Consider the following 21275-nt stretch of genomic DNA (forward strand, 5'->3'; position numbering starts at 1 on the left):
TTTCAGTTTTGTTTATAATCTCTAGGAAAGTTTGGAATATTAAAGTTCTTGTGTTATGATTTCAGTTTTGTTTATAATCTCTAGGAAAGTTTGGAATATTAAAGTTCTTGTGTTATGATTTCAGTTTTGTTTATAATCTCTAGGAAAGTTTGGAATATTAAAGTTCTTGTGTTATGATTTCAGTTTTGTTTATAATCTCTAGGAAAGTTTGGAATATTAAAGTTCTTGTGTTATGATTTCAGTTTTGTTTATAATCTCTAGGAAAGTTTGGAATATTAAAGTTCTTGTGTTATGATTTCAGTTTTGTTTATAATCTCTAGGAAAGTTTGGAATATTAAAGTTCTTGTGTTATGATTTCAGTTTTGTTTATAATCTCTAGGAAAGTTTGGAATATTAAAGTTCTTGTGTTATGATTTCAGTTTTGTTTATAATCTCTAGGAAAGTTTGGAATATTAAAGTTCTTGTGTTATGATTTCAGTTTTGTTTATAATCTCTAGGAAAGTTTGGAATATTAAAGTTCTTGTGTTATGATTTCAGTTTTGTTTATAATCTCTTGGAAAGTTTGGAATATTAAAGTTCTTGTGTTATGATTTCAGTTTTGTTTATAATCTCTTGGAAAGTTTGGAATATTAAAGTTCTTGTGTTATGATTTCAGTTTTGTTTATAATCTCTAGGAAAGTTTGGAATATTAAAGTTCTTGTGTTATGATTTCAGTTTTGTTTATAATCTCTAGGAAAGTTTGGAATATTAAAGTTCTTGTGTTATGATTTCAGTTTTGTTTATAATCTCTTGGAAAGTTTGGAATATTAAAGTTCTTGTGTTATGATTTCAGTTTTGTTTATAATCTCTAGGAAAGTTTGGAATATTAAAGTTCTTGTGTTATGATTTCAGTTTTGTTTATAATCTCTAGGAAAGTTTGGAATATTAAAGTTCTTGTGTTATGATTTCAGTTTTGTTTATAATCTCTAGGAAAGTTTGGAATATTAAAGTTCTTGTGTTATGATTTCAGTTTTGTTTATAATCTCTAGGAAAGTTTGGAATATTAAAGTTCTTGTGTTATGATTTCAGTTTTGTTTATAATCTCTAGGAAAGTTTGGAATATTAATTTCAGTTTTTGTGTAATATGATTTCAGTTTTTGTTTATAATTTCAGTTTTGTTTATAATCTCTAGGAAAGTTTGGAATATTAAAGTTCTTGTGTTATGATTTCAGTTTTGTTTATAATCTCTAGGAAAGTTTGGAATATTAAAGTTCTTGTGTTATGATTTCAGTTTTGTTTATAATCTCTAGGAAAGTTTGGAATATTAAAGTTCTTGTGTTATGATTTCAGTTTTGTTTATAATCTCTAGGAAAGTTTGGAATATTAAAGTTCTTGTGTTATGATTTCAGTTTTGTTTATAATCTCTAGGAAAGTTTGGAATATTAAAGTTCTTGTGTTATGATTTCAGTTTTGTTTATAATCTCTTGGAAAGTTTGGAATATTAAAGTTCTTGTGTTATGATTTCAGTTTTGTTTATAATCTCTAGGAAAGTTTGGAATATTAAAGTTCTTGTGTTATGATTTCAGTTTTGTTTATAATCTCTAGGAAAGTTTGGAATATTAAAGTTCTTGTGTTATGATTTCAGTTTTGTTTATAATCTCTAGGAAAGTTTGGAATATTAAAGTTCTTGTGTTATGATTTCAGTTTTGTTTATAATCTCTAGGAAAGTTTGGAATATTAAAGTTCTTGTGTTATGATTTCAGTTTTGTTTATAATCTCTAGGAAAGTTTGGAATATTAAAGTTCTTGTGTTATGATTTCAGTTTTGTTTATAATCTCTAGGAAAGTTTGGAATATTAAAGTTCTTGTGTTATGATTTCAGTTTTGTTTATAATCTCTAGGAAAGTTTGGAATATTAAAGTTCTTGTGTTATGATTTCAGTTTTGTTTATAATCTCTTGGAAAGTTTGGAATATTAAAGTTCTTGTGTTATGATTTCAGTTTTGTTTATAATCTCTAGGAAAGTTTGGAATATTAAAGTTCTTGTGTTATGATTTCAGTTTTGTTTATAATCTCTAGGAAAGTTTGGAATATTAAAGTTCTTGTGTTATGATTTCAGTTTTGTTTATAATCTCTTGTTTGGAATATTAAAGTTCTTGTGTTATGATTTCAGTTTTGTTTATAATCTCTAGGAAAGTTTGGAATATTAAAGTTCTTGTGTTATGATTTCAGTTTTGTTTATAATCTCTAGGAAAGTTTGGAATATTAAAGTTCTTGTGTTATGATTTCAGTTTTGTTTATAATCTCTAGGAAAGTTTGGAATATTAAAGTTCTTGTGTTATGATTTCAGTTTTGTTTATAATCTCTAGGAAAGTTTGGAATATTAAAGTTCTTGTGTTATGATTTCAGTTTTGTTTATAATCTCTAGGAAAGTTTGGAATATTAAAGTTCTTGTGTTATGATTTCAGTTTTGTTTATAATCTCTAGGAAAGTTTGGAATATTAAAGTTCTTGTGTTATGATTTCAGTTTTGTTTATAATCTCTAGGAAAGTTTGGAATATTAAAGTTCTTGTGTTATGATTTCAGTTTTGTTTATAATCTCTAGGAAAGTTTGGAATATTAAAGTTCTTGTGTTATGATTTCAGTTTTGTTTATAATCTCTAGGAAAGTTTGGAATATTAAAGTTCTTGTGTTATGATTTCAGTTTTGTTTATAATCTCTAGGAAAGTTTGGAATATTAAAGTTCTTGTGTTATGATTTCAGTTTTGTTTATAATCTCTAGGAAAGTTTGGAATATTAAAGTTCTTGTGTTATGATTTCAGTTTTGTTTATAATCTCTAGGAAAGTTTGGAATATTAAAGTTCTTGTGTTATGATTTCAGTTTTGTTTATAATCTCTAGGAAAGTTTGGAATATTAAAGTTTATGATTTCTTTTGTTTATAATCTCTAGGAAAGTTTGGAATGATTTCAGTTTTGTTTATAATCTCTAGGAAAGTTTGGAATATTAAAGTTCTTGTGTTATGATTTCAGTTTTGTTTATAATCTCTAGGAAAGTTTGGAATATTAAAGTTCTTGTGTTATGATTTCAGTTTTGTTTATAATCTCTAGGAAAGTTTGGAATATTAAAGTTCTTGTGTTATGATTTCAGTTTTGTTTATAATCTCTAGGAAAGTTTGGAAGTTTGGAATATTAAAGTTCTTGTGTTATGATTTCAGTTTTGTTTATAATCTCTAGGAAAGTTTGGAATATTAAAGTTCTTGTGTTATGATTTCAGTTTTGTTTATAATCTCTAGGAAAGTTTGGAATATTAAAGTTCTTGTGTTATGATTTCAGTTTTGTTTATAATCTCTAGGAAAGTTTGGAATATTAAAGTTCTTGTGTTATGATTTCAGTTTTGTTTATAATCTCTAGGAAAGTTTGGAATATTAAAGTTCTTGTGTTATGATTTCAGTTTTGTTTATAATCTCTAGGAAAGTTTGGAATATTAAAGTTCTTGTGTTATGATTTCAGTTTTGTTTATAATCTCTAGGAAAGTTTGGAATATTAAAGTTCTTGTGTTATGATTTCAGTTTTGTTTATAATCTCTAGGAAAGTTTGGAATATTAAAGTTCTTGTGTTATGATTTCAGTTTTGTTTATAATCTCTAGGAAAGTTTGGAATATTAAAGTTCTTGTGTTATGATTTCAGTTTTGTTTATAATCTCTAGGAAAGTTTGGAATATTAAAGTTCTTGTGTTATGATTTCAGTTTTGTTTATAATCTCTAGGAAAGTTTGGAATATTAAAGTTCTTGTGTTATGATTTCAGTTTTGTTTATAATCTCTAGGAAAGTTTGGAATATTAAAGTTCTTGTGTTATGATTTCAGTTTTGTTTATAATCTCTAGGAAAGTTTGGAATATTAAAGTTCTTGTGTTATGATTTCAATTTTTCTTGTTTATAATCTCAGTTTTGTTTATAATCTCTAGGAAAGTTTGGAATATTAAAGTTCTTGTGTTATGATTTCAGTTTTGTTTATAATCTCTAGGAAAGTTTGGAATATTAAAGTTCTTGTGTTATGATTTCAGTTTTGTTTATAATCTCTGAGGAAAGTTTGGAATATTAAAGTTCTTGTGTTATGATTTCAGTTTTGTTTATAATCTCTAGGAAAGTTTGGAATATTAAAGTTCTTGTGTTATGATTTCAGTTTTGTTTATAATCTCTAGGAAAGTTTGGAATATTAAAGTTCTTGTGTTATGATTTCAGTTTTGTTTATAATCTCTAGGAAAGTTTGGAATATTAAAGTTCTTGTGTTATGATTTCAGTTTTGTTTATAATCTCTAGGAAAGTTTGGAATATTAAAGTTCTTGTGTTATGATTTCAGTTTTGTTTATAATCTCTAGGAAAGTTTGGAATATTAAAGTTCTTGTGTTATGATTTCAGTTTTGTTTATAATCTCTAGGAAAGTTTGGAATATTAAAGTTCTTGTGTTATGATTTCAGTTTTGTTTATAATCTCTAGGAAAGTTTGGAATATTAAAGTTCTTGTGTTATGATTTCAGTTTTGTTTATAATCTCTAGGAAAGTTTGGAATATTAAAGTTCTTGTGTTATGATTTCAGTTTTGTTTATAATCTCTAGGAAAGTTTGGAATATTAAAGTTCTTGTGTTATGATTTCAGTTTTGTTTATAATCTCTTGGAAAGTTTGGAATATTAAAGTTCTTGTGTTATGATTTCAGTTTTGTTTATAATCTCTAGGAAAGTTTGGAATATTAAAGTTCTTGTGTTATGATTTCAGTTTTGTTTATAATCTCTAGGAAAGTTTGGAATATTAAAGTTCTTGTGTTATGATTTCAGTTTTGTTTATAATCTCTAGGAAAGTTTGGAATATTAAAGTTCTTGTGTTATGATTTCAGTTTTGTTTATAATCTCTAGGAAAGTTTGGAATATTAAAGTTCTTGTGTTATGATTTCAGTTTTGTTTATAATCTCTAGGAAAGTTTGGAATATTAAAGTTCTTGTGTTATGATTTCAGTTTTGTTTATAATCTCTAGGAAAGTTTGGAATATTAAAGTTCTTGTGTTATGATTTCAGTTTTGTTTATAATCTCTAGGAAAGTTTGGAATATTAAAGTTCTTGTGTTATGATTTCAGTTTTGTTTATAATCTCTAGGAAAGTTTGGAATATTAAAGTTCTTGTGTTATGATTTCAGTTTTGTTTATAATCTCTAGGAAAGTTTGGAATATTAAAGTTCTTGTGTTATGATTTCAGTTTTGTTTATAATCTCTTGGAAAGTTTGGAATATTAAAGTTCTTGTGTTATGATTTCAGTTTTGTTTATAATCTCTAGGAAAGTTTGGAATATTAAAGTTCTTGTGTTATGATTTCAGTTTTGTTTATAATCTCTAGGAAAGTTTGGAATATTAAAGTTCTTGTGTTATGATTTCAGTTTTGTTTATAATCTCTAGGAAAGTTTGGAATATTAAAGTTCTTGTGTTATGATTTCAGTTTTGTTTATAATCTCTAGGAAAGTTTGGAATATTAAAGTTCTTGTGTTATGATTTCAGTTTTGTTTATAATCAGTTTTGTTTATAATCTAGGAAAGTTTGGAATATTAAAGTTCTTGTGTTATGATTTCAGTTTTGTTTATAATCTCTAGGAAAGTTTGGAATATTAAAGTTCTTGTGTTATGATTTCAGTTTTGTTTATAATCTCTAGGAAAGTTTGGAATATTAAAGTTCTTGTGTTATGATTTCAGTTTTGTTTATAATCTCTAGGAAAGTTTGGAATATTAAAGTTCTTGTGTTATGATTTCAGTTTTGTTTATAATCTCTAGGAAAGTTTGGAATATTAAAGTTCTTGTGTTATGATTTCAGTTTTGTTTATAATCTCTAGGAAAGTTTGGAATATTAAAGTTCTTGTGTTATGATTTCAGTTTTGTTTATAATCTCTAGGAAAGTTTGGAATATTAAAGTTCTTGTGTTATGATTTCAGTTTTGTTTATAATCTCTAGGAAAGTTTGGAATATTAAAGTTCTTGTGTTATGATTTCAGTTTTGTTTATAATCTCTAGGAAAGTTTGGAATATTAAAGTTCTTGTGTTATGATTTCAGTTTTGTTTATAATCTCTAGGAAAGTTTGGAATATTAAAGTTCTTGTGTTATGATTTCAGTTTTGTTTATAATCTCTAGGAAAGTTTGGAATATTAAAGTTCTTGTGTTATGATTTCAGTTTTGTTTATAATCTCTAGGAAAGTTTGGAATATTAAAGTTCTTGTGTTATGATTTCAGTTTTGTTTATAATCTCTAGGAAAGTTTGGAATATTAAAGTTCTTGTGTTATGATTTCAGTTTTGTTTATAATCTCTAGGAAAGTTTGGAATATTAAAGTTCTTGTGTTATGATTTCAGTTTTGTTTATAATCTCTAGGAAAGTTTGGAATATTAAAGTTCTTGTGTTATGATTTCAGTTTTGTTTATAATCTCTAGGAAAGTTTGGAATATTAAAGTTCTTGTGTTATGATTTCAGTTTTGTTTATAATCTCTAGGAAAGTTTGGAATATTAAAGTTCTTGTGTTATGATTTCAGTTTTGTTTATAATCTCTAGGAAAGTTTGGAATATTAAAGTTCTTGTGTTATGATTTCAGTTTTGTTTATAATCTTGTAGGAAATCTCTAGTTTGGAATATTAAAGTTCTTGTGTTATGATTTCAGTTTTGTTTATAATCTCTAGGAAAGTTTGGAATATTAAAGTTCTTGTGTTATGATTTCAGTTTTGTTTATAATCTCTAGGAAAGTTTGGAATATTAAAGTTCTTGTGTTATGATTTCAGTTTTGTTTATAATCTCTAGGAATATTAAAGTTTGGAATATTAAAGTTCTTGTGTTATGATTTCAGTTTTGTTTATAATCTCTAGGAAAGTTTGGAATATTAAAGTTCTTGTGTTATGATTTCAGTTTTGTTTATAATCTCTAGGAAAGTTTGGAATATTAAAGTTCTTGTGTTATGATTTCAGTTTTGTTTATAATCTCTAGGAAAGTTTGGAATATTAAAGTTCTTGTGTTATGATTTCAGTTTTGTTTATAATCTCTAGGAAAGTTTGGAATATTAAAGTTCTTGTGTTATGATTTCAGTTTTGTTTATAATCTCTAGGAAAGTTTGGAATATTAAAGTTCTTGTGTTATGATTTCAGTTTTGTTTATAATCTCTAGGAAAGTTTGGAATATTAAAGTTCTTGTGTTATGATTTCAGTTTTGTTTATAATCTCTAGGAAAGTTTGGAATATTAAAGTTCTTGTGTTATGATTTCAGTTTTGTTTATAATCTCTAGGAAAGTTTGGAATATTAAAGTTCTTGTGTTATGATTTCAGTTTTGTTTATAATCTCTAGGAAAGTTTGGAATATTAAAGTTCTTGTGTTATGATTTCAGTTTTGTTTATAATCTCTAGGAAAGTTTGGAATATTAAAGTTCTTGTGTTATGATTTCAGTTTTGTTTATAATCTCTAGGAAAGTTTGGAATATTAAAGTTCTTGTGTTTGTTTTGTTTAATATTAAAGTTCTTGTGTTATGATTTCAGTTTTGTTTATAATCTCTAGGAAAGTTTGGAATATTAAAGTTCTTGTGTTATGATTTCAGTTTTGTTTATAATCTCTAGGAAAGTTTGGAATATTAAAGTTCTTGTGTTATGATTTCAGTTTTGTTTATAATCTCTAGGAAAGTTTGGAATATTAAAGTTCTTGTGTTATGATTTCAGTTTTGTTTATAATCTCTAGGAAAGTTTGGAATATTAAAGTTCTTGTGTTATGATTTCAGTTTTGTTTATAATCTCTAGGAAAGTTTGGAATATTAAAGTTCTTGTGTTATGATTTCAGTTTTGTTTATAATCTCTAGGAAAGTTTGGAATATTAAAGTTCTTGTGTTATGATTTCAGTTTTGTTTATAATCTCTAGGAAAGTTTGGAATATTAAAGTTCTTGTGTTATGATTTCAGTTTTGTTTATAATCTCTAGGAAAGTTTGGAATATTAAAGTTCTTGTGTTATGATTTCAGTTTTGTTTATAATCTCTAGGAAAGTTTGGAATATTAAAGTTCTTGTGTTATGATTTCAGTTTTGTTTATAATCTCTAGGAAAGTTTGGAATATTAAAGTTCTTGTGTTATGATTTCAGTTTTGTTTATAATCTCTAGGAAAGTTTGGAATATTAAAGTTCTTGTGTTATGATTTCAGTTTTGTTTATAATCTTGTGTTATGATTTCAGTTTTGTTTATAATCTCTAGGAAAGTTTGGAATATTAAAGTTCTTGTGTTATGATTTCAGTTTTGTTTATAATCTCTAGGAAAGTTTGGAATATTAAAGTTCTTGTGTTATGATTTCAGTTTTGTTTATAATCTCTAGGAAAGTTTGGAATATTAAAGTTCTTGTGTTATGATTTCAGTTTTGTTTATAATCTCTAGGAAAGTTTGGAATATTAAAGTTCTTGTGTTATGATTTCAGTTTTGTTTATAATCTCTAGGAAAGTTTGGAATATTAAAGTTCTTGTGTTATGATTTCAGTTTTGTTTATAATCTCTTGGAAAGTTTGGAATATTAAAGTTCTTGTGTTATGATTTCAGTTTTGTTTATAATCTCTAGGAAAGTTTGGAATATTAAAGTTCTTGTGTTATGATTTCAGTTTTGTTTATAATCTCTAGGAAAGTTTGGAATATTAAAGTTCTTGTGTTATGATTTCAGTTTTGTTTATAATCTCTAGGAAAGTTTGGAATATTAAAGTTCTTGTGTTATGATTTCAGTTTTGTTTATAATCTCTAGGAAAGTTTGGAATATTAAAGTTCTTGTGTTATGATTTCAGTTTTGTTTATAATCTCTAGGAAAGTTTGGAATATTAAAGTTCTTGTGTTATGATTTCAGTTTTGTTTATAATCTCTAGGAAAGTTTGGAATATTAAAGTTCTTGTGTTATGATTTCAGTTTTGTTTATAATCTCTAGGAAAGTTTGGAATATTAAAGTTCTTGTGTTATGATTTCAGTTTTGTTTATAATCTTGTGTTATGATTTCAGTAGGAAAGTTTGGAATATTAAAGTTCTTGTGTTATGATTTCAGTTTTGTTTATAATCTCTAGGAAAGTTTGGAATATTAAAGTTCTTGTGTTATGATTTCAGTTTTGTTTATAATCTCTAGGAAAGTTTGGAATATTAAAGTTCTTGTGTTATGATTTCAGTTTTGTTTATAATCTCTAGGAAAGTTTGGAATATTAAAGTTCTTGTGTTATGATTTCAGTTTTGTTTATAATCTCTAGGAAAGTTTGGAATATTAAAGTTCTTGTGTTATGATTTCAGTTTTGTTTATAATCTCTAGGAAAGTTTGGAATATTAAAGTTCTTGTGTTATGATTTCAGTTTTGTTTATAATCTCTAGGAAAGTTTGGAATATTAAAGTTCTTGTGTTATGATTTCAGTTTTGTTTATAATCTCTAGGAAAGTTTGGAATATTAAAGTTCTTGTGTTATGATTTCAGTTTTGTTTATAATCTCTAGGAAAGTTTGGAATATTAAAGTTCTTGTGTTATGATTTCAGTTTTGTTTATAATCTCTAGGAAAGTTTGGAATATTAAAGTTCTTGTGTTATGATTTCAGTTTTGTTTATAATCTCTTGGAAAGTTTGGAATATTAAAGTTCTTGTGTTATGATTTCAGTTTTGTTTATAATCTCTAGGAAAGTTTGGAATATTAAAGTTCTTGTGTTATGATTTCAGTTTTGTTTATAATCTCTAGGAAAGTTTGGAATATTAAAGTTCTTGTGTTATGATTTCAGTTTTGTTTATAATCTCTAGGAAAGTTTGGAATATTAAAGTTCTTGTGTTATGATTTCAGTTTTGTTTATAATCTCTAGGAAAGTTTGGAATATTAAAGTTCTTGTGTTATGATTTCAGTTTTGTTTATAATCTCTTGTGTTATGATTTCAGTTTTGTTTATAATCTCTTGTTTGGAATATTAAAGTTCTTGTGTTATGATTTCAGTTTTGTTTATAATCTCTAGGAAAGTTTGGAATATTAAAGTTCTTGTGTTATGATTTCAGTTTTGTTTATAATCTCTAGGAAAGTTTGGAATATTAAAGTTCTTGTGTTATGATTTCAGTTTTGTTTATAATCTCTAGGAAAGTTTGGAATATTAAAGTTCTTGTGTTATGATTTCAGTTTTGTTTATAATCTCTAGGAAAGTTTGGAATATTAAAGTTCTTGTGTTATGATTTCAGTTTTGTTTATAATCTCTAGGAAAGTTTGGAATATTAAAGTTCTTGTGTTATGATTTCAGTTTTGTTTATAATCTCTAGGAAAGTTTGGAATATTAAAGTTCTTGTGTTATGATTTCAGTTTTGTTTATAATCTCTAGGAAAGTTTGGAATATTAAAGTTCTTGTGTTATGATTTCAGTTTTGTTTATAATCTCTAGGAAAGTTTGGAATATTAAAGTTCTTGTGTTATGATTTCAGTTTTGTTTATAATCTCTAGGAAAGTTTGGAATATTAAAGTTCTTGTGTTATGATTTCAGTTTTGTTTATAATCTCTAGGAAAGTTTGGAATATTAAAGTTCTTGTGTTATGATTTCAGTTTTGTTTATAATCTCTAGGAAAGTTTGGAATATTAAAGTTCTTGTGTTATGATTTCAGTTTTGTTTATAATCTCTAGGAAAGTTTGGAATATTAAAGTTCTTGTGTTATGATTTCAGTTTTGTTTATAATCTCTAGGAAAGTTTGGAATATTAAAGTTCTTGTGTTATGATTTCAGTTTTGTTTATAATCTCTAGGAAAGTTTGGAATATTAAAGTTCTTGTGTTATGATTTCAGTTTTGTTTATAATCTCAGTTTTGTTTAGGAAAGTTTGGAATATTAAAGTTCTTGTGTTATGATTTCAGTTTTGTTTATAATCTCTTGGAAAGTTTGGAATATTAAAGTTCTTGTGTTATGATTTCAGTTTTGTTTATAATCTCTAGGAAAGTTTGGAATATTAAAGTTCTTGTGTTATGATTTCAGTTTTGTTTATAATCTCTAGGAAAGTTTGGAATATTAAAGTTCTTGTGTTATGATTTCAGTTTTGTTTATAATCTCTAGGAAAGTTTGGAATATTAAAGTTCTTGTGTTATGATTTCAGTTTTGTTTATAATCTCTAGGAAAGTTTGGAATATTAAAGTTCTTGTGTTATGATTTCAGTTTTGTTTATAATCTCTAGGAAAGTTTGGAATATTAAAGTTCTTGTGTTATGATTTCAGTTTTGTTTATAATCTCTAGGAAAGTTTGGAATATTAAAGTTCTTGTGTTATGATTTCAGTTTTGTTTATAATCTCTAGGAAATATTAAAGTTTGGAATATTAAAGTTCTTGTGTTATGATTTCAGTTTTGTTTATAATCTCTAGGAAAGTTTGGAATATTAAAGTTCTTGTGTTATGATTTCAGTTTTGTTTATAATCTCTTGGAAAGTTTGGAATATTAAAGTTCTTGTGTTATGATTTCAGTTTTGTTTATAATCTCTAGGAAAGTTTGGAATATTAAAGTTCTTGTGTTATGATTTCAGTTTTGTTTATAATCTCTAGGAAAGTTTGGAATATTAAAGTTCTTGTGTTATGATTTCAGTTTTGTTTATAATCTCTAGGAAAGTTTGGAATATTAAAGTTCTTGTGTTATGATTTCAGTTTTGTTTATAATCTCTTGGAAAGTTTGGAATATTAAAGTTCTTGTGTTATGATTTCAGTTTTGTTTATAATCTCTAGGAAAGTTTGGAATATTAAAGTTCTTGTGTTATGATTTCAGTTTTGTTTATAATCTCTTGGAAAGTTTGGAATATTAAAGTTCTTGTGTTATGATTTCAGTTTTGTTTATAATCTCTATTAAAGGAATATTAAAGTTCTGGAATATTAAAGTTCTTGTGTTATGATTTCAGTTTTGTTTATAATCTCTTGGAAAGTTTGGAATATTAAAGTTCTTGTGTTATGATTTCAGTTTTGTTTATAATCTCTTGGAAAGTTTGGAATATTAAAGTTCTTGTGTTATGATTTCAGTTTTGTTTATAATCTCTAGGAAAGTTTGGAATATTAAAGTTCTTGTGATTATGATTTCAGTTTGGAATATTAAAGTTCTTGTGTTATTTCAGTTTTGTTTAATCTCTAGGAAAGTTTGGAATATTAAAGTTCTTGTGTTATGATTTCAGTTTTGTTTATAATCTCTAGGAAAGTTTGGAATATTAAAGTTCTTGTGTTATGATTTCAGTTTTGTTTGTAATCTCTAGGAACGTTTGGAATATTAAAGTTCTTGTGTTATGATTTCAGTTTTGTTTATAATCTCTAGGAAAGTTTGGAATATTAAAGTTCTTGTGTTATGATTTCAGTTTTGTTTATAATCTCTAGGAAAGTTTGGAATATTAAAGTTCTTGTGTTATGATTTCAGTTTTGTTTATAATCTCTAGGAACGTTTGGAATATTAAAGTTCTTGTGTTATGATTTCAGATTTGTTTATAATCTCTTGGAAAGTTTGGAATATTAAACTTCTTGTGTTATGATTTCAGTTTTGTTTGTAATCTCTAGGAAAGTTTGGAATATTAAAGTTCTTGTGTTATGATTTCAGTTTTGTTTATTATCTGTAGGAAAGTTTGGAATATTAAAGTTCTTGTGTTATGATTTCAGTTTTGTTTATAATCTCTAGGACGTTTGGAATATTAAAGTTCTTGTGTTATGATTTCAGTTTTGTTTATAATCTCTGGAAAGTTTGGAATATTAAAGTTCTTGTGTTATGATTTCAGTTTTGTTTATAATCTCTAGGAACGTTTGGAATATTAAAGTTGTGTTATGATTTCAGTTTTATTTATAATCTCTAGTAAAGTTTGGAATATGAAAGTTCTTCTGTTATGATTTCAGTTTTGTTTATAATCTCTAGGAACGTTTGGAATATTAAAGTTCTTGTGTTATGATTTCAGTTTTGTTTATAATCTCTTGGAAAGTTTGGAATATTAAAGTTCTTGTGTTATGATTTCAGTTTTGTTTATAATCTCTAGGAAAGTTTGGAATATTAAAGTTCTTGTGTTATGATTTCAGTTTTGTTTATAATCTCTAGGAAAGTTTGGATATTAAAGTTCTTGTGTTATGATTTCAGTTTTGTTTATAATCTCTAGGAAAGTTTGGAATATTAAAGTTCTTGTGTTATGATTTCAGTTTTGTTTATAATCTCTAGGAAAGTTTGGAATATTAAAGTTCTTGTGTTATGATTTCAGTTTTGTTTATAATCTCTAGGAAAGTTTGGAATATTAAAGTTCTTGTGTTATGATTTCAGTTTTGTTTATAATCTCTAGGAAAGTTTGGAATATTAAAGTTCTTGTGTTATGATTTCAGTTTTGTTTATAATCTCTAGGAAAGTTTGGAATATTAAAGTTCTTGTGTTATGATTTCAGTTTTGTTTATAATCTCTTGGAAAGTTTGGAATATTAAAGTTCTTGTGTTATGATTTCAGTTTTGTTTGTAATCTCTTGGGACGTTTGGAATATTAAAGTTCTTGTGTTATGATTTCAGTTTTGTTTATAATCTCTAGAAAAGTTTGGAATATTAACGTTCTTGTGTTATGATTTCAGTTTTGTTTATAATCTCTTGGAAAGTTTGGAATATTAAAGTTCTTGTGTTACGATTTCAGTTTTGTTTATAATCTCTAGGGATGTTTGGAATATTAAAGTTCTTGTGTTATGATTTCAGTTTTGTTTATAATCTCTTGGAAAGTTTGGAATATTAAAGTTCTTGTGTTATGATTTCAGTTTTGCTTATTATCTCTTGGAAAGTTTGGAATATTAAAGTTCTTGTGTTATGATTTCAGTTTTGTTTATAATCTCTTGGATAGTTTGGAATATTAAAGTTCGTGTGTTATGATTTCAGTTTTGTTTATAATCTCTTGGATAGTTTGGAATATTAAAGTTCTTGTGTTATGATTTCAATTTTGTTCATAATCTCTAGTGACTTTTGGAATGTTAAAGTTCTTCTGTTATGATTTCAGATGTGTTTAAAATCTCTTGGAAAGTTTGGAATATTAAAGTTCTTGTGTTATGATTTCAGTTTTGTTTGTAATCTCTAGGGACGTTTGGAATATTTAAGTTCTTGTGTTATGATCTAAGTTTTGTTCATAATCTCTAGGAAAGTTTGGAATGTTAAAGTTCTTGTGTTATGATTTCAGTTTTGTTTATAATCTCTAGGAAAGTTTGGAATATTAAAGTTCTTGTGTTATGATTTCAGTTTTGTTTATAATCTCTAGGGATGTTTGGAATATTAAAGTTCTTGTGTTATGATTTCAGTTTTGTTTATAATCTCTTGGAAAGGTTGGAATATTAAAGTTCGTGTGTTATTATTTCAGTTTTGTTTATAATCTCTAGGAACGTTTGGAATGTTAAAGTTCTTGTGTTATGATTTCAGTTTTGTTTATAATTTCTGGGAAAGTTTGGAATATTAAAGTTCTTGTGTTATGATTTCAGTTTTGTTTATAATCTCTTGGAAAGTTTGGAATATTAAAGTTCTTGTGTTATGATTTCAGTTTTGTTTATTATCTCTTGGAAAGTTTGGAATATTAAAGTTCTTGTGTTATGATTTCAGTTTTGTTTATAATCTCTTGGATAGTTTGGAATATTAAAGTTCTTGTGTTATGATTTCAGGTTTGTTTATAATCTCTAGGAAAGTTTGGAATATTAAAGTTCTTGTGTTATGATTTCAGTTTTGTTTATAAGGTCTAGGAAAGTTTGATATATTAAAGTTCTTGTGTTATGATTTCAGTTTTGTTTATAATCTCTAGGAAAGTTTAGAATATTAAAGTTTTTGTGTTATGATTTCAGTTTTGTTTATAATCTGTAGGAAAGTTTGGAATATTAAAGTTCTTGTGTTATGATTTCAGTTTTGTTTATAATCTCTAGGAAAGTTTGGAATTTTAAAGTTCTTGTGTTATGATTTCAGTTTTGTTTATAATCTCTAGGGACGTTTGGAATATTAAAGTTCTTGTGTTATGATTTCAGATTTGTTTATAATCTCTTGGAAAGTTTGGAATATTAAACTTCTTGTGTTATGATTTCAGTTTTGTTTGTAATCTCTAGGAAAGTTTGGAATATTAAACTTCTTGTGTTATGATTTCAGTTTTGTTTGTAATCTCTAGGAAAGTTTGGAATATTAAAGTTCTTGTGTTACGATTTCAGTTTTGTTTATAATCTGTAGGAAAGTTTGGAATGTTAAAGTTCTTGTGTTATGATTTCAGTTTTGTTTATAATCTCTGGAAAAGTTTGGAATATTAACGTTTTTGTGTTATGATTTCAGTTTTGTTTATAATCTCTAGGAACGTTTGGAATATTAATGTTGTGTTATGATTTCAGTTTTATTTATAATCTCTAGTAAAGTTTGGAATATGAAAGTTCTTCTGTTATGATTTCAGTTTTGTTTATAATCTCTTGGAACGTTTGGAATATTATAGTTCTTGTGTTATGATTTCAGTTTTGTTTATAATATCTAGGAACGTTTGGAATATTAAAGTTCTTGTGTTATGATTTCAGTTTTGTTTATAATCTCTTGGAAAGTTTGGAATATTAAAGTTCTTGTGTTATGATTTCAGGTTTGTTTATATTCTCTAGGAAAGTTTGGAATATTAAAGTTCTTGTGTTATGATTTCAGTTTTGTTTATAAGGTCTAGGAAAGTTTGATATATTAAAGTTCTTGTGTTATGATTTCAGTTTTGTTTATAATCTCTAGGAAAGTTTGGAATTTTAAAGTTCTTATGTTATGATTTCAGTTTTGTTTATAATCTCTTGTAGTTTTTGGAATATTAAAGTTCTTGTGTTATGATTTCAGTTTTGTTTATAATCTCTATTAAAGGTTGGAATATTAAAGTTCTTGTGTTATGATTTCAGTTTTGTTTATAATCTTTTGGAAAGTTTGGAATATTAAAGTTCTTGTGTTATGATTTCAGTTTTGTTTATAATCTCTTTAAAGTTTGGAATATTAAAGTTCTTGTGTTATGATTTCAGTTTTGTTTGTAATCTCCAGGAAAGTTTGGAATATGAAAGTTCTTGTGTTGTGATTTCAGTTTTGTTTATAATCTCTAGGAAAGATTGGAATATTAAAGTTCTTGTGTTATGATTTCAGTTTTGTTAATAATCTCTAGGGACGTTTGGAATATTAAAGTTCTTGTGTTAAGATTTCAGTTTTGTTTATAATCTCTAGGATAGTTTGGAATGTTAATGTTCTTGTTTTATGATTTCAGTTTTGTTTGTAATCTCTAGGAACGTTTGGAATATTAAAGTTCTTGTGTTATGATTTCAGTTTTGTTTATAATCTCTAGGAAAGTTTAGAATATTAAAGTTCTTGTGTTATGATTTCAGTTTTGTTTATAATCTCTAGGAAAGTTTGGAATATTAAAGTTCTTGTGTTATGATTTCAGTTTTGTTTATAATCTATAGGGACGTTTGGAATATTAAAGTTCTTGTGTTATGATTTCAGATTTGTTTATAATCTCTTGGAAAGTTTGGAATATTAAACTTCTTGTGTTATGATTTCAGTTTTGTTTGTAATCTCTAGGAAAGTTTGGAATATTAAAGTTCTTGTGTTACGATTTCAGTTTTGTTTATTATCTGTAGGAAAGTTTGGAATGTTGAAGTTCTTGTCTTATGATTTCAGTTTTGTTTATAATCTCTAAGGACGTTTGGAATATTAAAGTTCTTGTGTTATGATTTCAGTTTTGTTTATAATCTCTGGAAAAGTTTGGAATATTAACGTTCTTGTGTTATGATTTCAGTTTTGTTTATAATCTCTAGGAACGTTTGGAATATTAAAGTTGTGTTATGATTTCAGTTTTATTTATAATCTCTAGTAAAGTTTGGAACATGAAAGTTCTTCTGTTATGATTTCAGTTTTGTTTATAATCTCTAGGAACGTTTGGAATATTAAAGTTCTTGTGTTATGATTTCAGTTTTGTTTATAATCTCTTGGAAAGATTGGAATATTAAAGTTCTTGTGTTATGATTTCAGGTTTGTTTATAATCTCTAGGAAAGTTTGGAATATTAAAGTTCTTGTGTTATGATTTCAGTTTTGTTTATAAGGTCTAGGAAAGTTTGGTATATTAAAGTTCTTGTGTTATGATTTCAGTTTTGTTTATAATCTCTAGGAAAGTTTGGAATTTTAAAGTTCTTGTGTTATGATTTCAGTTTTGTTTATAATCTCTAGGAAAGTTTGGAATATTAAAGTTCTTGTGTTATGATTTCAGTTTTGTTTATAATCTCTAGGAAAGGTTGGAATATTAAAGTTCTTGTGTTATGATTTCAGTTTTGTTTGTAATCTCTAGGAAAGTTTGGAATGTTAAAGTTCTTGTGTTATGATTTCAGTTTTGTTTATATTCTCTAGGGACGTTTGGAATATTTAAGTTCTTGTGTTATGATCTCAGTTTTGTTCATAATCTCTAGGAAAGTTTGGAATGTTAAAGTTCTTGTGTTATGATTTCAGTTTTGTTTATAATCTCTAGGAATGTTTGGAATATTAAAGTTCTTGTGTTATGATTTCAGTTTTGTTTAGAATCTCTAGGGATGTTTGGAATATTAAAGTTCTTGTGTTATTATTTCAGTTTTGTTTATAATCTCTAGGAACGTTTGGAATATTAAAGTTCTTGTGTTATGATTTCAGTTTTGCTTATTATCTCTTGGAAAGTTTGGAATATTAAAGTTCTTGTGTTATGATTTCAGTTTTGTTTATAATCTTTGGATAGTTTGGAATATTAAAGTTCTTGTGTTATGATTTCAGTTTTGTTTATAATCTCTTGGATAGTTTGGAATATTAAAGTTCTTGTGTTATGATTTCAGTTTTGTTTATAATCTCTAGTGACTTTTGGAATATTAAAGTTCTTCTGTTATGATTTCAGATGTGTTTATTCTCTTGGAAAGTTTGGAATATTAAAGTTCTTGTGTTATGATTTCAGTTTTGTTTGTAATCTCTAGGACGTTTGGAATATTTAAGTTCTTGTGTTATGATCTCAGTTTTGTTCATAATCTCTAGGAAAGTTTGGAATGTTAAAGTTCTTGTGTTATGATTTCAGTTTTGTTTATAATCTCTAGGAAAGTTTGGAATATTAAAGTTCTTGTGTTATGATTTCAGTTTTGTTTAGAATCTCTAGGGATGTTTGGAATATTAAAGTTCTTGTGTTATGATTTCAGTTTTGTTTATAATCTCTTGGAAAGGTTGGAATATTAAAGTTCGTGTGTTATTATTTCAGTTTTGTTTATAATCTCTAGGAACGTTTGGAATGTTAAAGTTCTTGTGTTATGATTTCAGTTTTGTTTATAATTTCTGGGAAAGTTTGGAATATTAAAGTTCTTGTGTTATGATTTCAGTTTTGTTTATAATCTCTTGGAAAGTTTGGAATATTAAAGTTCTTGTGTTATGATTTCAGTTTTGCTTATTATCTCTTGGAAAGTTTGGAATATTAAAGTTCTTGTGTTATGATTTCAGTTTTGTTTATAATCTCTTGGATAGTTTGGAATATTAAAGTTCGTGTGTTATGATTTCAGTTTTGTTTATAATCTCTTGGATAGTTTGGAATATTAAAGTTCTTGTGTTATGATTTCAATTTTGTTCATAATCTCTAGTGACTTTTGGAATGTTAAAGTTCTTCTGTTATGATTTCAGATGTGTTTAAAATCTCTTGGAAAGTTTGGAATATTAAAGTTCTTGTGTTATGATTTCAGTTTTGTTTGTAATCTCTAGGGACGTTTGGAATATTTAAGTTCTTGTGTTATGATCTCAGTTTTGTTCATAATCTCTAGGAAAGTTTGGAATGTTAAAGTTCTTGTGTTATGATTTCAGTTTTGTTTATAATCTCTAGGAAAGTTTGGAATATTAAAGTTCTTGTGTTATGATTTCAGTTTTGTTTAGAATCTCTAGGGATGTTTGGAATATTAAAGTTCTTGTGTTATGATTTCAGTTTTGTTTATAATCTCTTGGAAAGGTTGGAATATTAAAGTTCGTGTGTTATTATTTCAGTTTTGTTTATAATCTCTAGGAACGTTTGGAATGTTAAAGTTCTTCTGTTATGATTTCAGATGTGTTTAAAATCTCTTGGAAAGTTTGGAATATTAAAGTTCTTGTGTTATGATTTCAGTTTTGTTTGTAATCTCTAGGGACGTTTGGAATATTTAAGTTCTTGTGTTATGATCTCAGTTTTGTTCATAATCTCTAGGAAAGTTTGGAATGTTAAAGTTCTTGTGTTATGATTTCAGTTTTGTTTATAATCTCTAGGAATGTTTGGAATATTAAAGTTCTTGTGTTATGATTTCAGTTTTGTTTAGAATCTCTAGGGATGTTTGGAATATTAAAGTTCTTGTGTTATGATTTCAGTTTTGTTTATAATCTCTTGGAAAGGTTGGAATATTAAAGTTCGTGTGTTATTATTTCAGTTTTGTTTATAATCTCTAGGAACGTTTGGAATGTTAAAGTTCTTGTGTTATGATTTCAGTTTTGTTTATAATTTCTGGGAAAGTTTGGAATATTAAAGTTCTTGTGTTATGATTTCAGTTTTGCTTATTATCTTTTGGAACGTTTGGAATATTAAAGTTCTTGTATTATGATTTCAGTTTTGTTTATAATCTCTAGGGACTTTTGGAATGTTAAAGTTGTTGTGTTATGATTTCAGTTTTGTTTATAATCTCTAGGAACGTTTGGAATATTAAAGTTCTTGTGTTATGATTTCAGTTTTGTTTATAATCTCTAGGGATGTTTGGAATATTAAAATTGTTGTGTTATGATTGGTCTGTTTCAGGTAACGGATGATGATATTATAAACGTTTATGAAAGTATTCTGTCTGCGACACACATGACACTTCCAACTAGGGAGTACGCCATCACATCACTAATGAAACTAAGTGTTCGTTTCCCAAACGGAGCAGAGTAAGTTTATTACCTCTGTTAAGTCCAGTTTCAGTGTATTCCAAATTTCTCGATATGATGATGCATTAGATCTTCCAGTCCATCTGTGATGGTAAGGTAAGTTTTTTCTAGATAGGTACTTTTGTTAATTGTAGTCTGAGGGTTGCAGGTTTGAATCTCCGTTGCACCAGACATGCTCATTATAATATTACAGTCAATCCTACTATTCATTGGTAAAAGAGTAGTCCAAGAGTTAGCAGTGGGTGGTGATGACTAGTTGCTTTCCTTCTGGTCTTACCCTGCTAAACTATGGATGGCTAGTGCAGATAGCCCTCGTGTTGCTTCGTATGAAATTCAACAAACAAACTTCTGTTAATTACTGTAATCTCAAGTAATTATTCATGATTTTGTGTCTAACTTGAAAAATATCAAAATATTTCTTGTTGCCTATTAAATAGCATATTTAGTATTTGCAGTGAAAATGTTTCATTTAACATGCATAACTAGAAGTAGTACTGATTTGTTTGTACTATGTTGTGTCTTACCCTCTTGTTTATCTTTTTTACTTCATTTCAGGAGGATAAAAACATTGATTGATGAATATGGAGGGAACATAAACATTGAGATTCAACAACGAGCTGTTGAGTTTTCTGCTCTTGTTACAAAACACAATAATCTGAGGTAGGTTACAGCTTACACTGTAGAACTTTGGAAGTTTCCTTCCTATTTTCATATTTATATACCTTATTTTATGTCCATGTCTTTGTTCTATAATTCTGTTTGATCTACAATGTTTTCTTTGTCCATTTTTTATGAAAATAAAATTTGAATAAAAGTACACTAATAAGTGCAATTTCTTTTGAGTAGACCTAGTCTTCTTGAGCGAATGCCTGCCATGGAAAGCAAAAATCCCAGTGGTTCAGCCCTCCAGAATGGCCAGGCTACAGAAGACGAGTTATTAGGGGACTCGACTAATAAAGATGGCCCTCGTGAATCTCAAACTTCCACATCAGATTCTGTATGTTATTTCCTCCCATAAGTAATATTTAAAATGAACATAACAATTGTCACATGTACCCGTGGTTCTTTATATTAGCCTAATCTTTTTTTTGGTTAAACATGTTTTAAAAACCTACTTAATATTAAAAACGTTTGCTTGTAAACTGTTAAAATATGATAATGGAAACAATATAGAGATTTTTTATTTCTTTCACCTTTCCAGTCGATGTTTTTGGACTTACTAGGGGGCACATCAGACATTCAAAGTACCACTTCAGAAGTGGCCAAACCTGCCACTACTCTACCTATTAGTTCAGACTTGTTAGACCTATTAGGTGGATTGGACTCTTCCACACAAGGTAGGATACTGATGTCAAATCTCAGAATATTTAGCTATAGGAGTAAAATGTTTTAACTTATTTCTTGACAG

At 26.5% G+C, this 21275-nt stretch overlaps 1 protein-coding gene across 6 annotated transcripts in view; it reads left to right on the forward strand.

Moving 5' to 3' along the window:
• Window positions 1-21275, forward strand: part of LOC143257925 (AP-1 complex subunit gamma-1-like) — a 71691-nt gene that overhangs the window by 41974 nt on the left and 8442 nt on the right. For all 6 annotated transcript variants that reach the window (XM_076516996.1, XM_076517017.1, XM_076517012.1 and 3 more), the window contains 4 exons: window positions 19740-19867; window positions 20423-20527; window positions 20714-20864; window positions 21069-21204. In XM_076516996.1, the coding sequence (XP_076373111.1) occupies window positions 19740-19867; window positions 20423-20527; window positions 20714-20864; window positions 21069-21204 (520 nt within the window). The remainder of the gene's footprint in view (window positions 1-19739; window positions 19868-20422; window positions 20528-20713; window positions 20865-21068; window positions 21205-21275) is intronic.

The sequence above is a fragment of the Tachypleus tridentatus genome, chromosome 1, assembly GCF_004210375.1.
Source record: "Tachypleus tridentatus isolate NWPU-2018 chromosome 1, ASM421037v1, whole genome shotgun sequence".
Taxonomy (NCBI): Eukaryota; Metazoa; Arthropoda; class Merostomata; order Xiphosura; family Limulidae; genus Tachypleus; species Tachypleus tridentatus.